The sequence below is a fragment of the Ostrea edulis genome, chromosome 5, assembly GCF_947568905.1.
Source record: "Ostrea edulis chromosome 5, xbOstEdul1.1, whole genome shotgun sequence".
In the NCBI taxonomy this organism is placed as follows: Eukaryota; Metazoa; Mollusca; class Bivalvia; order Ostreida; family Ostreidae; genus Ostrea; species Ostrea edulis.
In genome coordinates, this window is record NC_079168.1 from 44947933 (window position 1) to 44965171 (window position 17239).

General features: G+C 35.3%; 2 protein-coding genes across 3 annotated transcripts in view; one reads left to right on the forward strand and one right to left on the reverse strand.

Annotated features, from left to right (window-relative positions):
• Window positions 1-1960, reverse strand: part of LOC125652072 (microtubule-associated protein 10-like) — a 5121-nt gene extending 3161 nt beyond the window's left edge. Inside the window, exon 1 of the mRNA XM_048880996.2 lies at window positions 1-1960. This exon is cut by the window's left edge and continues 3161 nt beyond it. Coding sequence (XP_048736953.2) covers window positions 1-1845 — 1845 coding nt within the window. The 5' untranslated portion in view covers window positions 1846-1960.
• Window positions 1961-6384: 4424 nt separating this feature from the next.
• The window catches only part of LOC125651549 (Fanconi anemia group M protein-like), a 44194-nt gene continuing 33339 nt past the window's right edge, over window positions 6385-17239 (forward strand). The window contains exons 1-3 of one of the 2 annotated variants that reach the window (XM_048880198.2): window positions 6385-6701; window positions 13250-13330; window positions 16005-16197. In XM_048880198.2, the coding sequence (XP_048736155.2) occupies window positions 16051-16197 (147 nt within the window). In that variant the 5' untranslated portion in view covers window positions 6385-6701; window positions 13250-13330; window positions 16005-16050. The remainder of the gene's footprint in view (window positions 6702-13249; window positions 13331-16004; window positions 16198-17239) is intronic. The other variant, XM_048880199.2, reaches the window with a different exon arrangement.

Sequence of the window (17239 nt, forward strand, 5' to 3'; positions counted from 1 at the left end):
TGTGGAGAGATCACTTTGAGCTAGAGTGTCTTCAGCATTCAAATTTTTCTGTGCAAGACGTCTAACCTCTGTAAGGGTATCGGACATGTCTGCAGTGGGGAAATCCTCTTCAATAGTTGGCTTCAAAGTTACCTTTTCTTTTGCAGTTTTTGTTTCTGCCTCTTCCTTTTCGATATTTTTCAACCATTTTGGATTTGTCTTGGCTAGCCTTAAGCGTTGTGTATTTGTTAGTCCATATGAAAGTTTAGATTTTTTCATACTTGTTTCAGGTGCTTTTCTTATCCATCCACGTGACTGTTTAGCTGTGACATCAGTGCTTTCCTTCTTTGACAAATTGTTCCTCTGTTTCTCAAGTTTGGTTTCAACTGGCTGAATGTTTTCTCTGCTTATCTGTGATTTGAACACTTTTGTCACAGGTTGTGACTTTGGGGCTGGAATTTTCTCTTTTTCTGGCTGCACTGTCTTCTTTTCAACACCTATTCTATTGACTATTTGCTGAGCGTGTTGAGTTGCTGTCTGAACATTTTGCGTTGTTTGTTGTACAAACTGGGGATTCTGTAACCTAGATAGTTCTTTAAGCAAAGCATTTAATATTGGAAAGAGTGGTCCATTTGGCATTCTCTTTCCATAATCCTGCCAAAATTCTACATCGGTCTGACCACTTGCTGGGATTTCCTTCACTATATGTTTTCCCTCTACATGTTTCACTTGACTTGTTTTGTTGGGGGGGTGGACTTGATTTGTTTTGTTCGGATGGTTAGGTTCTTTTTTAAATTTACTCTTCTCATCATCTGATATGTCTTCTAAATGTAACTCATCAGAATAAAGACTGGATTCATCATCATCATACAGATATTGTCTGTGAATTTTTATGGTAGGTTCATTTTCACTATTGTAAAACATAGCTGGTGGTTGAACGATATTGGTAAATATGACTTCATCATCATCACTGTCAATTTCAATATCTAGAGCATTTGCTGCTCGACTTTTTCGCTTGCTGTAAGCCTTGCTTTTTTGAGTTTGAGTTGACATGGTTTGAAATTTCCTTTTATCATCTGATTTTGATTCTACCTTTGGTTCTGATATTGCTACATGTATTTCTTTATCAATCATATCCAATGTTTGCAACATAACATCCTGTTTCTCTGGCTCTGTCATGGATCCCATTTCTTGTGTTTCGGTAAGACTTTTGATTTTTTCTTTTGCAAAAGCTTCTTTTGGTGATTTCATCACAGTCTCAGTCGTAGGTTTCACAGCAATTATATTGCTTTCTCGTTTAGCAATTGCAGAATCAGGTATGTGTGGTATCAGTCCTGGTCCAAGGCTCAAGAGTCTAAAACCCAGAACCACGTACCCGATGTCCTTTCCCATTAAACTGTAGATTTTGAACAATCCCTTGTCGCCATGAACAGATGGAACTGTGTTTCCATTGCGTTTAATGTCATCAACTATTTGGTTCATAACATCATCCAGAGGTAAAGTGCTGTTACCTATTAACTTGGGCACCTTCTCAAAGCCGTCCACAACCATAATGTACAAAGGTGTATTACTTAAATGGATTTTCAAAGTTTCTGGCGAAACTTTGAATAAACAAGATTTTCCCTTTCTAATCATGAAGTTGCCATGTTTATCTTTGAGTTCTGCGAACTGATTCGGAACTTTGAAGTAAGGATCTCTTAATATTTGGAACTTAATGTTTCTGGCTAAATCTTCTTCAACATGCTCAATGAGAATATTGGGAAAATCCAACAGTCTGAATACAACCGATGGAAAACGACATTCCGTGTGAGGAATATATAATTTTTCAACCACAACTTCCAAGGAAAACAAAGATTCTTTATCCATTTTGTGAGAATACAGTTAACGTAGACGGTGCTGCTACTTTTGCTAAATTAATAGCACATCATAACGTAAATCAACAAGATCGTGCATGCAGCCATCTTTGGATACGAAACAACAATAATCACGATCACAAGCACGTTTCGTTAGACATTAGATAGATAGCTCGTACTTTAATCTACTTTTAAATTGTAATATTTTTAAAACACGCAAAATAATCAGGGAAATATATAATTAATCAATGTAAAAAACCAAGTGGCATGATAGGGTAAAGCAGGAAATGAAAAAAACACAACAAGGAAAAATCTAATGACCTTATCCTAAAACAAACTGTAAAATGGCGCTAAAACGAAGTGCAATTAAAGTACTGAAAGTACCGTAGGCTGCAGACCTTAATACTAACCTTTGGCCCTCTCACTAATTAACTATATCAATTTTAAACAAATGACTGCAAACATTTCAAAGTTCATTCCAAGTGCTGATAAAAAACGACAAAAATTATATAGGGTTTCGTTGCTTTTATAGGCCATATTTGTACTTTTTTTTAAACAACACATGGCAGCAATCTGCAGTAAATTATACCCTTCATTTCAAATACACCCCTACCATGGTAATTTTCTTAGTGATTTCTCGATTTTATGCGATAATTTTTCATCCTGACAATTAATTTAAACCTCTATAATATTTCTTTTAATTTCACTCTTGATATTAGCTAATCACGCAACACCTAAACATTTATACCTCCGCTCAATCTTGGGTAAACTTAGTCTCGTGCAACCAGACGCTCTGCTTTCTCCGTAAATATCTGCTCGTCGGAGATTTGCGGAGACAACCGAGTGTCTGGTTGAACGAGATTAGGGTAAACTGAATCCGGGTTCCGCATCCGGGGATTCGATATTCTTGTTCCTGAAACGAGGTAACGCTGTTTAATTCCTATGCCGCTAAAACAGGAAGCAAATTAAAATTTTAGTTTGAAAATTCATATACTGTCAATAAAATAGCATTATTAACTTCATTGGCACGTGCATAAGGATCAAATATATAGAATTTCAAATCCATATTAAATGAACTGCCCGCTTGCATATCGAGCTAAGGTAGTTTGAATCATATATCTATACTGTGTGATTTCAAGCCACGCCAACCATAGTCCATGCATGACGCCACAAATCGCTTAAATTATAGTTCATGAAGATTTTCGAAGTTAAATGTCATTCATCAAAAACATTTAATTTTTTTTTTTTTTTGGATTATTCCACTGGTAAAATGTTTTTGGTTACGATAACTAGACAGGTAATATGAACGACCTGTAAAATGTATTGACAAAGGATCTCCCCACTCTAGCTGTGACATACAGCAGCCGATGATTTAGTAAAACATCAAAGTTTGAATTAAGCAATTTACATAGTTCCAAGATATTCAATATATACATAGTTCCAAGATATTCAATAACTATATACCCTATCTTGGAGGTTTTGCTTTTTATTGTTCTGAAAAGTTCGTTAACGTTAAGAGCTATGCCGTCTTTTGAATAGGGTAAAATATGATGCAAGCATACAACGTCCTAAATATATGAAAAACAAACAAGTAAAACCACTCAAAGGAATCTAAAACACAAATGTGCCCAAAGTTCATTAAATTCAACAGTACATAGCTATTTAAAGGTTATAAGATTGACCGAAAAGATGAGTTTTTAACAGACATTTAAAACATTCAAGATTTTTGGCGTTTCTGAGCTGACTAGGCAGATCGTTCCAGAGTGTGGATGCAGCCTTGTCGAATCTGCGTTCACCGTAGGTCTTAGTTCTGACTGATGGTACAGTTAATAGATTTGCGGTTTCTGAACGCAGGGCTCTTGTCGGGTTGTATGGAATAATGAGTTCCGTTAGATATCCTGGAGCCAGGTTGTGGAGACTTTTAAACACATAAAGGAGAAATTTGTACTGGATACGATAATCAACGGGAAGCCAATGAAGATTGATCAGAACAGGTGTGATATGATCGTGTTTTCTAGTCCGTGTAATTATCCTTGCAGCGGTGTTTTGAATTTGCTGGAGTTTGTTTGTGAATTGTTTGTTGATTCCATACAATAAAGCGTTACCATAGTCCAGCCTCGATGTAACGAGAGAATTCACTAGAATTTTACAAGCATCATCAGTTATAAACGGTCGAATGCTGCCTATCCGACGTAGATGCATGTAACATGATCTTGCAACGGAACTGCATTGTTTTTCCATAGTAAGGGATTTGTTATAAATCAGTTACCGCAATTAAGAGATAAGCGACGGCTACTATTCAATATTAATCAGCATGTAATATGGTCCTATTGAAGCCAACGAATTCACGCAGCAGGGTTAAGGTGTCCCGAGTAAAGTTAAAATAATCATCATAAAATGTACCTCGGTGCACTTCATACTATATGACGTCACAATGTAAAAGTACGTCACGACGTACAGGTCTATAGTTGTATCGCGGGGAAAATGTCATAATATTTTCTCGCTATTTATTGCCGTTATCTAGTGTTCAAGCTGTATGTGTTTTAATCTGTTTGTCAGATGACCCCCCCCCCCCCCCCAAATTTCTTCAATAATATATAAGTCTCATATATTTATATATAATATGTGAACGAAAGACTGTAAAGTAATCTTTACATCACTTTGTGACCTTGATATCGCCCCCGGTGTGTATAGTCATTTAGAATAAAGAAAACCAACGCATGTACATATCGACTCGTTACAGGTGAAAGATGACGATATTTTATTTCGACCTAGGCATATTCAGAAAGGTAACTAGTTGCAGATTTAGGATTTTGATACGGAAGGTACAATATTTTGCCTCGTTTAGATACGATTTGGATGTGAATGTGGAAAATGCCCAACATTTGAGTTGAGATTATGGAAATTGCTATATTTGAGAGGATATTGTACCGATCCGTATCACTCTTTAAATTTACCATATTAATGTCGACATATCAAGCCCAAGCTGCAAATGATTTGAGTGCATCTTTCACCTGGAACGAGGTGATAAACAACTAAAAGTCTAGCGGATAAAAATAGCTCTACGTCACTTGTATGACGACGTAATAGGTAAGCAAAGGATTTCCCCACGTGATACGATGTTTGTTAATGTATTGAGAAACGATTTTTACTAAAAATATGCGACGCTTGAAAGAATTTTACTTTTATATGAATATGCTGTTATTACTTGTTATTTTACCCGGGACACCTTAACCCCGCTGTGCAGACCGGGCGGGATTTCTTGGCATGGTCATGATTTTTGTGTATTCAACTAAAACACTCAAATAACCCCATACCGGCTTATTTGGTCATTTTTGAAAATTATTTTTGCACATTAAATGCAAAAATTACAAATTGTGACACCCCCCCCCCCCCCCATCCTTGCGCTCGATCTCTAAGGAAGGATATCATCACATATTTTGAATGAATCGTTAGAGAAAGTTGTAATTTATCACTTGTTAAAATTGATGCCAATAACGCGCTAATGCCGAATAACGCTGTTGGAAATGCTCATTGTTACCCGTCTCGTCTGCCGACACCGCAAAAACAACTTCCTACGCAGAATTTTCGAAAGTTTTTACCCGCAAAACAAGACTACCCTCAAGCCCACATGTTTGTCACATGTGTGTAAACAGCCTGGGTGCACCTCAAGAAGTAGCCTCAGCTACCTACATCAAACAGTTCCTTTGTATACAACTGATTCATTCCGAAAATTACGCAAAATTTCCTAATCAGGGGTACAAAAATTAAGAGAAAAGAAGAAGAGGAAATGAGAAGAATCGCGCAGGGGGAAAAATCATTCTTTTAAATATATGGAACTACAATTGACTAAGTTCATTTTGATTGGACAATTACCGGTGTGATACCTTTACACATTAGACGATTGATCCCGATACCGGCTTATTTTGTAGAATATTGAATATACCTTTCTGTATGCAGATTGTGTATTGATACAGTAGTTCATATTTTTAAAATTATTTTTACTACCCCCCCCCCACCCTTTCAAATTTTCCGTTCCAAACTCGGATATATCGTATCGTACTCGTTTACCATGAAAAGAAATTCCTAGCAAAATCTCCGGTGTAGAAAAACCGTTATAAATCAGTGTCCGCAATTAAGAGATAAGCGACGGCTACTATTAATCAGCATGTAATATGGTCCTATTGAAGCCAACGAATTCAGACCGGACGGGATTTCTTGGCATGAAAGAGAGAGAGTGCAACTCCCCACCCCCACCTATTAGATGTTCAATTAAATACACTCGTACTTTGCGATGAAGAATATTTATAACAATACAATTTTCTAAATGATGAGTACTATCAGTCTTTTGATGATTTTGCTTAGTGGCTGCTAGTCCCCGTTTATGGATAATTTTATCTTATTTTAACCTATAAAACCATTACTTGCAGGAAACAAAAGTCTTTTAAAAATCTATAAATTCTAGGTAATTCAAATAACCCTAGGCCTAATCACTTGCAGTTGTTGTTGTAGTCAGACTATTATACGTATGAGCTAACTAGCGTCTACGAAAAGCATCTGCATGATTCAGATTAACTATGGCGCTCTGTACAAAAAGAAGAAAAAGCAACATAGTACATGATGATGATTAACTGAACTTCTTCTTCGACTTAGTTAAAACTCCCGGTGAAGAAAATTGCAAGTCTGTATAATTCATCATTAGCCTTTAGACTCGATTGCCGGAGAGACCTATATAGACCCTTTACTGTTGCCTTGTTACACTTTTGAACTGGGAGGCTGGTGTTTTATGCTCCGGTGTTTTACCCCATATAAATGTTCGGACTGAGTGGTGTGTTCCTACATACAATAACAACAGTATACTTAAGACAGGTACTATATCACAAGTGTTTAGAAAGCAATGAATGTCATCGCATTTTGATTTTAATTAAAATATTCAACAGGCCTGGTCGTGGTGTTGAAAATAAAATTGAATACTGTAGTGATACTGGGTAATTTTGGGTATCAGGTCCGTTCGCCCTATCTACCTGTTCGCATAAGTCCGTTCACCCAAAGTCCGCGTGCCATTATTCTCGTTCACCCTATATCACGTTCGCTGTATTGTATATATAGCCGAAAAGTTCATTTGTCGTTTCTTATTTTGTTTTCTTTTTTTTGATATTTATGTTTTGGCAATAGTCAATGCAGAAACCAATTTTTATTTCTTTTTAATGAATGATTAAATTTTAATGTTTATCAAAGGCGTAATTGGTTTAATTGTTGCTGATTTTAATACTGTCAATTAGGTAATACCTTTGACCTGTGCTATCCCCACTATGTTTTGAAAACAATTAAACGTAGGTCCATTACGGAGATGAGCACCCATTTTATCTTTGAAGAATTATTATACCCGACTACAACCAATCCTTTGATCTCAAAAATGATATTTATATAAGGAGATGGAACATAAAACTGTATCAAAGTACTAAGTTTAAAATGTGACTTTTGACCAAATTTATGTCGGTCAGGTCTCCAGCAGGACAGGTGTTTTAACGTGAACCTATTCTTCTATACTGTGTATGAATGCAATGTACAGAAAAATTCGTAAAAAACTTCAATGTTTTATATATTCAACATATAAATAGTGCAAACGGACCTTGGGTGAATGGACTCGGCGAACGGGAATTAGATCGAACGGTGTCGGGGGCAAATGCGGTTTAGGGTGAACGAAAATACAATTGGTATTTTTCATTATTTGTTTTCTTTTTTTCATTTTTGCTTTTTGTTGCCTTATATTTCTGAACTTTTGCCAGTTAGGAATGTAGGTATTGTTTTTGTGCTGATAAACCATTGCCACTTCAAACAATTTTGATGTAGATCTGTGACACAATTGGGGTTTTTTTTGGAAGAAGAGAAAAAATACGATGAAAAACCTTCAAAATTGCAAAAATGGGAAATTGTTGTGAAATAAGATTTTTTAAATTTTTTTGTAAAACATATTTTATTGAGAAATTCAACAGGATTGGGCAATAGGCATAGCCTTTGGAGGCCCTCTCCCAAGATGTAGAGAAATAAAATGTGAAATAAGATGTAGAGAAATGTAATTTTTTAAGATTTGAAATTGCTTGTGGGCTATTATGAGAAATTAGGGATAAATCATAATCCAATCTTTAGATTTTTATGCTAGATATATATTTGATAGAAGTTTGACTTCATGGTCTCATCAAAATTACTAACTCGCCTTGTTTATCTGTCTGTCCATTAACTTTTAATTTTAATATTTTCCATTTCTTCTTCATAACTGCTGGGCCAATTTCAATCAAACTTGCCTTAAAACATCATTGGGCAAAGGAAATTCAAGTTTCTTTGAAAGTGGAGAAATTAAAAAAATAGGGTTGAGTCATTTAAAAATCTGAAGAACCACTTGGCCAGAAAAGTTGAAATTTAAATGAAAGCTTCCTGATATAGTAGTACAAATTCAAATTTGTTCAAATCATGGCCCCTGGGGGTAGGTGGGGCCACAATAGGGGATCAAAGTTTTGCATGCTGATGTATCGGGGAAAATCTTTAAAAACCTTGTCAAGAACCACTTGACCAGAAAAGTTGAAATATACTTAAAAGCTTCCTGACATAGAGTAGATTCAACTTTGTTCAAATCATGGTCCCTGGGGGTAGTGTTGGACCAAAGTTTTACATGTCGAAATATAGGAAAAATCTTTGAAAATCTTCCTCTTTAGAATTCCTGGTCCCGAAAAATGAAAATTTACATGAAAGCTTCCTGACATAGAGTAGATTCAAGTTGTTCAAATAATGGTCCCCAGGTGTTGGATGGGGCCACAATATGGGATATCGGAACTAGAAAATTTTGAAACTCTTCGGAAAAAGAAGTTATGAAAATTATGCATCATTTGGGCAGCTCTAGTATAAAAATTATTGATGGCTAAAGATGACTCATTTCTGATACAAAAATATCTGCTTGGTTTGAAGGTTATTTTTCATTATGTTGCTATTGAGTGTTCTAGTACCAAAAACCTGAGTTATTGGATTAAATTTCTGATGTTTGGTAGCGTTCTTTTCGTGTTATTACTTGTATCACATACAACTTTTTTATTAGCTCACCTGAACCGAAGGTTCAAGTGAGCTATTCTGATCACATTTTGTCCGGCGTCCGTCTATCTGTCCGTAAACTTTTCACATTTTCGACTTCTTCTCCAGAACCAATGGGCCAATTTCAACCAAACTTGGCCAAAAGCATCCTTGGGTGAAGGGCTTTCAAGTTTGTTCAAATGAAGGACCATGTCCCTTTCAAAGGGGAGATAATCACAAAAATGCAAAAATAGGGTCGGGTCATTTAGAAATCTTCTTGTCAAGAACCACTGGGCCAGAAGAGCTGAAATTTACCTGAAAGCTTCCTGACATATTGCAGATTCAAGTTTGTTCAAATCATGGCCCCTGGTGGTAGGATGGGGCCACAAGGGGGATCAAAGTTTTACATACAAATATATAGGGAAAAACTTTAAAAAATCTTCTTCTCAAGAACCACTAAGCCAGAAAAGCTGAGATTTACATGAAAGCTTCCTGACATAATGCAGATTCAAGTTTGTTCAAATCATGGGCCCCTGGGGTTGGATGGGGCCACAATAGGGGATCAAAGTTTTACATACAAATATATAGGAAAAATCTTTTCAAGTTTGTTCAAATCATGGCCCCCGGGGATAAGATGGGGCCCCAAGGGGGGGTGGGGATCAAAGTTTTACACACAAATATATAGGAAAAAACTTTAAAAATCTTCCTCTCAAGAACCACTGAGTCAGAAAAGCTGATTTTTACATGAAAACTTTCTAACATAGTGCAGATTCAAGTTTGTTCAAATCATGGCCCCCGGGGATAAGATGGGGCCCCAAGGGGGGGGGGATCAAAGTTTTGCACACAAATATATAGGGAAAAACTTTAAAAATCTTCTTCTCAAGAACCACTGAGTCAGAAAAGCTGATTTTTACATGAAAACTTTCTAACATAGTGCAGATTCAAGTTTGTTCAAATCATGGCCCCCGGGGATAAGATGGGGCCCCAAGGGGGGGGGGATCAAAGTTTTGCACACAAATATATAGGGAAAAACTTTAAAAATCTTCTCAACAAGAACCACTAAGCCAGAAAAGTTGATTTTTACATGAAAACTTTCTGACATAATGCAGATTCAAGTTTGTTCAAATCATGGCCCCCGGGGGTTGGATGGGGCCACAATAGGGGATCAAAGTTTTACATACAAATATATATGACAAATCTTTAAAAATCTTCTTCTCAAGAACCACTGAGCCAGAAAAGCTGATTTTTACATGAAAACTTTCTGATATAGTGCAGATTCAAGTTTGTTCAAATCATGGCCCCCGGGGGTAGGATGGGGCCACAAGGGGGGATCAAAGTTTTACATACAAATATATAGGGAAAAACTTTAAAAATCTTCTTCTCAAGAACCACTAAGCCAGAAAAGCTGAGATTTACATGAAAGCTTCCTGACATAATGCAGATTCAAGTTTGTTCAAAGCATGGGCTCCGGGGGTAGGATGGGGCCACAATAGGGGATCAAAGTTTTACATACAAATATATAGGAAAAATCTTCTTCTCAAGAACCACTGAGTCAGAAAAGCTGATTTTTACATGAAAACTTTCTGACATAGTGCAGATTCAAGTTTGTTCAAATCATGGCCCCCGGGGGTAGGATGGGGCCACAAGGGGGGATCAAAGTTTTACATACAAATATATAGTTAAAATCTTTTTCTCCATAACCACTGAGTCAGAAAAGCTGATATTTACAAGAAAACTTTCTGACATAGTGCAGATTCAAGTTTGTTCAAATCATGGCCCCCGGGGGGTAGGATGGGGCCACAAGTGGGGGGTTGGGTTTCAAAGTTTTACATACAAATATAGGAAAAAGCTTTAAAAATCTTCTTCTCAAGAACCATTGGGCCAAAGAAGTTGACATTTACATGAAAGCTTTCTGACATAGTGTAGATTTAAGTTTGCAAAGGGTAGTTTGGGCCATAATAGGGACTAAGGTTTTACATGCAAATATATATGGAAAGTCTTCAGATATGGGCCAAGGTGACTCAGGTGAGCGATGTGGCCCATGGGCCTCTTGTTAGTAAATGCAAAGGTCAATTTATTAGCTGATCACTTGTTACAGTGGCGATGAAAGGTAGAAGAAATGCAAGGTTGAGCTGATGTACATTGAACTTATACATGTATTAAAGGATACGCTATATCTTATACTAATTATGAATAAGTGCTTGTATACTTAAAGTTGCCCAAGTTAACGTAGAAAACATGATCTTGTTGGGCATACTGAATATTAAAACCGCAACAGAATCGGAGACGAAATAATGGTTCCGATATTCCGTTTAGGGGATCAAAGTTTTATATGTTGATACAGTGTATATAGGAAAAATCTTTAAATCACTGGGCCAGAAAAGTTGGACTTCCTGACATAGAGTAGATTTATGTTTGTTCAAATCATGATTCTTGGGGGTAGGGTGGGGCCACAATAGGGGGTCAAAGATTTATATGCTGATATATAAGAAAAATCCTTAAGAATATCTCTTGAACTATTTAAGCTTGGTTTTCATATTTTGTATACCGGTATACATTCTTTACGGCAAAATCTTTCTTGTGATACAGTGGTATGTGACATTGATATGGAAGTTTGACCTACTTGTAATAAAAATCTTAGACTGTCGGTCCTGAACTATTTAAGGTAGATCTTTCATATCTTGTATATTGACCTACTTTTAAAAAACTATTATGGCATAACCTACACAGTAAAATATCTGTATCTCGAATATGGTTTATCTCGAATACTCCGCTTGAGTCGAAGTCGACCGTTTTCCCTATATAAATGATTTAAAAAACTTTTGATATTTCGAACACGGTAATCTCGAATACTCCGCTTATGTCGAAGTATTTTCAAGGTCCCATACCCTAAATTCACCTGGTTTATCTCGAAGTGCAGTCAATTTTCCGCTCTGCTTACCATACCCAGCGTCGTTAAGTCACACATTCACACCCGCGGCTACATCAATTATAATTAATGACCGCTAATCCACGCTCGCCTTTTCCGAGTAGACCCAGGTCGCAATAAATGGTTCAACAGCTTGGGTGATTAGTGAAGCCATCCAACATTACGGCTAAAGTTCACCGCCAATTATGAACTAACACACCCGATTCCAGGGATGGTGTTTTGAATGACACATGCTCTATCATTAACATGTGGGTTAGATAAACGCACAAAATCATCGAAGTACGCTTGGAGGTAATGCTCTTAATAACGATAACACATTTAATAATACATGCTTCATCATTAAAACTAGTACAGAGAAAACACAAAAATTTATTTAATAAACATTTAAAAGTTTTTTTTTTTTAATCTGTCTTTTTTGTTTCGTACGTGATAGGTTCTTTCATTACAACGCAAAAACTACATCCCAGTCGAGCCTGGACATCAGTAAACTTAAAGTAAGCATACAGGCACAATCATCTTAATTTTGAAACACATTGTGAATTCAACAAAATTATCTTTGAAATTCCACAGTATTAATTTATCAACTTGTATTAAACTATTAGAAACGGCAACGGGGTTTTTGTTTATAATGCAAATCCCATACTATGCATCAAATATCCTCCTTTAAAAAAAAATATCCAAGATCGATTTTGGATATTTCGAACCCCCGGATATCTTGAAGTTTTTTCGAGGTCCCTCGGAATTCGAGATAGAGATATTTTACTGTATATCTGAAACTTTTTATGTAGGGCTTTCAATTTTGTATATAGATTCTCTATGGCAAGGTCTTGTTAGACAGTGGTGCTTGATCTTTTGACCTTGGAGTTTGACCTACTTTTAAAAAAAACCCTGACCTATTCAATATCTCCTGAACTATTTAAGGTAGGGCTTTCATATTTTGTATATAGATTTTTTAACACAAGACCTAGTTATTATTTGAAGTTTCACAATGTACAATTCACATCCCCCTTGTCCTAAAGACGCTTCATACCAAATTTAAGAAGAATTGGAATGGTAGTTATCAAGAAGAAGTTAATTCAATTGTTAACGAACGATAACGGATGCAGACTAATTGCAAGAACTCACAGGAGTGACTGTGCAAAATGAAGATGCTTTATTTTACTTTATTTTACAAAATTAACATATCACTGGTTTGTTTGTAAACATAAAAAAAACTCTAGTTTTTGTTTACATAACACAAAGTTAAGGCTAAATTATTGTTTTTATTTTTGCATTCAGCAGGTTAACATATATTTCTAATGTTTAACTTCAAAAATTAAACTTCTTTGCAGAAATCGTGAACCAGTCCGTTTTAATGTAACATATTATGTAAAGTATTCCTACTGAATACAGCTGTACATGAACATTAGTAAAATATCTTTTTCAGAACAGCAAGGCCAAGTTATCCCTAGGTTCAAGATAAGTAAAAGATCTTCTGATGAGGAACAATGGGACCAGGGTGACTCGGGTGAGCATTGTGGCCCATTGGCCTCATTTTGATTTTTCTTTTTATAAATGAATGAGATTAAAATGGTAACTTGTAATATTTAAAGATTTCAGGATGTAATTATTTTTGATTATTAACTTTCCTCATTTCATTCTATTAGCATTATCTTCTTGGAGTGCCCCCCCTCCTCCTGCAATAGTTGCCTATTGTGGATAGACTCACAATGGAGCTAGCTACGCCCCTTATTTTAAGAACAAAATTATAAAGATAAAATTATTTTAACACTCAAAATGTCTAGGTCTGCTTTGCTTAGAGGCATGGTACGTAAGTTTATTATTAGCCGAGTTGCAACAAAGTTGAACTCGGCTATTGGTTTGGTGATGCGGGCGGGCGGTTGGGTGTCAACAATTGGTTTCCGGATGATAACTCGAAAAGTTTACAATCTAATCAAATGAAACTTTGATATTTTAATATTAAGCTTTTATGATTTTGTCATGTTATTAAAAGGTTTATAAACTGGAACTGAGGTCAGAGGAAACTTGAGGAATACTTTGCCATTATAATTTTCACAGGAAAATGACAGAAAGTTATTAGCCGAGTTGCAACGAAGTTGAACTCAGCTATTGGTTTGGTGATGCGGATGGGTTGGCGGGCGGGCGGGCGGTTGGGCGTCAACAATTGGTTTCCGGATGATAACTCAAAAAGTTTACAATCTAATCAAATGAAACTTTGATATATTGTTGGGTACCAGGTAAGGAAGACCCCTATTGATTTTGGAGAAAAAAGGTCAAGGTCACAGTGACCGAAAATAGATTTAAAATTCCAAAAAATTTGGTTTCTGGAGGATAAATCGAAATTTTTTAATTTTAATCAAATTAAACTTGGATATATTGTTGGATACCAGCAAAGCAAGGCCCCTATTGATTTTGGAGAAAAAAGATCAAGGTCACAGTGACCGAAAATAGATTGAAAACTTCAGACAAATATGGTTTCTGGACAGTAACTCAAACAGTTTAAAACTGAAATTAGTTCTTCACAATTGTAAATATGCAACATCATTCCTGACTTTACAATGTATCCCATGCAACTCGGCTCATGCACCCCTGGGTGCATATATTGATTTTTTTCTTTATATCAAATGTATGACTGATAAGTCTATACAGTATTTATATGCATAACCTAGGATAAAATTGTTGAAAACACCTGATAAAATGAAATTTACTCATATATCGTGCATGGCACGAGTCTTTTTCACATAACAAAGAATTGTGAGTGCTACATCTCACTTGAATAAACTCAACAACTGACATTCAAATGTTTGCTGACCATTAGAAATACCTGAGTTAAGCATTGTAAACATTCAAAATGGGAAAATAAATTTTGAAAATTTTCATCTGAAATTGTGTCCATGCCCATTTAAAGTAATATTAGCTCTAAGTCTGCAAATTTTATTTTGCTGTAAAAATGTGCTATTATTATAATTTTGTACGTAACTTTCACCATAGTCATTGATAAAATCAGAACAATGTTTAAGATTTTATCAAAATAAAGATTTCCATTCTAATGAATGAATAGCATTATATAGATATCAATTTTGTATGGGAAGACAATATGATTTTGCTTCATTCAGCCTCTGGATAGGTTTTCTAACACAAATATTAATAACAAACGTTTTTAAACCTCCTTGAAATAATAAATCACAAGTTTGCAACAAAAATTTTTTCACACCAAAATGACAGCTTTAAGAACTACAACTCTTGGCATTTTTGCGGTGTTTGCTAATCAGTGTCGTACAACAAATCCTTATTAAGAATACCCTACCATTGTTCATTTTTAGAATTAGCACACATTATAAAGCAGATGTGTTGAACATGATTAACCATATGATAGTTTATATAGCATAACAGTAGTGTACATAGATTTCTTCATGTTCATCTGCATAATTCTGTTTAACAGAAAATTTTCCACTGCATTTATGAACATTTTATGATATATTTTTTATTTCATTGTTTTTATAAAACTAACATTGATTACTAGTTTCACAATTTATATATATATATATATATATATTTATATATAAATACTTTGAATGCAATGTGTATCATGTATGATCCTCTTAAAATGTACATTAAATAACTGTATTCCATTTCCATTCTCAATGACCGTGTAGCGTGTGACAGCGTGGCGAGAATTCCATCGTCATCGAAAGCAAGTTTTTTGACTTGCCTAGATGGTCGAGCGGTCTAGCGCGCTGGTTGCATGCTGCTAGGAGATTTGGTTCCACAGGTCGTGAGTTCAACCCCAGGTAGGGTTGGAAGTGGGTATCCAAATAGGGAAATTTTCTGTGCTTTATATATATATATATATATATATATATATATATAATCATGTATTGTATGACACATGATTAGATAATTAGTATGTATTGTATGACACATGATTAGGTAATTAGTATGTATTGTATGACACATGATTATATAATTAGTATGTATTGTATGACACATGATTAGATAATTAGCATGATTAGATATTTAGTATGTATTGTATGACACATGATTAGATAATTAGTATGTATGGTATGACACATGATTAGATAATTAGTATGTATTGTATGACACGTGATTAGATAATTAGTATGTATTATATGACATTGCTTTTTTTCTCAACTTTGATATACACATTTTTTCTTGTATAGGCAAAATGATGAGGAAAGAACATTCAAGGGCTATAATTAGAAAGATATGAATAAAGGAAAGCAGACAACTTTATTTCAAAGCTGGGGATCGAATGCAAGGAAAGAAGCTAGTACATCTGCCTCAGCAACTATATCAAATGAGGTCATCAATTTGAGTGACCTTGATGATGAAGATGATGAACTGTTAGCTTGTGTAAGTTTTGCAAAGCACAGTATTTAAAGTAGCTCATTACAATAAATTTTTAGGTCATCTGAGTCACTCAGGTGACTTGCGTCCATCATGTGTCGTCCGTTAACAACTTCTTCCCAGAAACTACAGGGCCAATCTTGACCAAATTTGGTATGTAGCATCTGTAGGTGAAGAAGACTGGAAATTGTAAATTTTAGGGCTGCGCAATAATATCGATATTCTGGTGTATTGTGTGGTTCAATGACAAAAAATATATTGCGATACGTTTTTTCAGTACCAATATACCGACAAAATGCTTAGGCTCAGAATTAAGTTAGGGGCTCAGGATTCCTAAAATAAAATCGCATAATGTACCACTGGCACGGGTGTTATCGTGGTGATGGGGTTTACTATATTTCATGGAGAAGAAAAAGAAATCTGAGATTTATTCATTATAGTTAATTTTACTCACCAACTGCTTAAATTGCATATTGTCAACTTTAAATAATTACTTACTTACTTGGACACTATGTTGTATAAAGAAAAGCTATTTGAGACAACTCGCATCTTGCATTATAAAACGTACATGTACATCAAACCGAAAAACACATTCCAGTAGTTGAAATGCAAAATTGCACATAATTCTTTAAAAATTCAAAACAAACCTTAAGGAGGGACTGGTGATAATGAAATCAATCAAAACATGCAAGTGGTACTTTATAACTACAGTTGAGCCACGCTTTTCTCGGATACAAATAAAAGCAAAAAACAGGGTGAACCCCATGTGTTTGTCACCAAATACAACTCTAGAATTCAAGAAATAAAACAAAAGCTCTTAAAATTCTAGCACATCCTGCAGAGAGACAAAGACATTTTCTTTTCTTCTGATCTGCCTATTGTTTCATAAGTGCAATAAAAATTTAATGGATATGCTCAAATCATCAATTATAAAATCATCAAATTGCATAATAATTGTAAAGTGCAAAAAGACTCCTGATGAGGTGGATTTGCATGCAGCTAAAATTCTATTTATTCCTCAATCATATCAATTATTTCAATATTATAA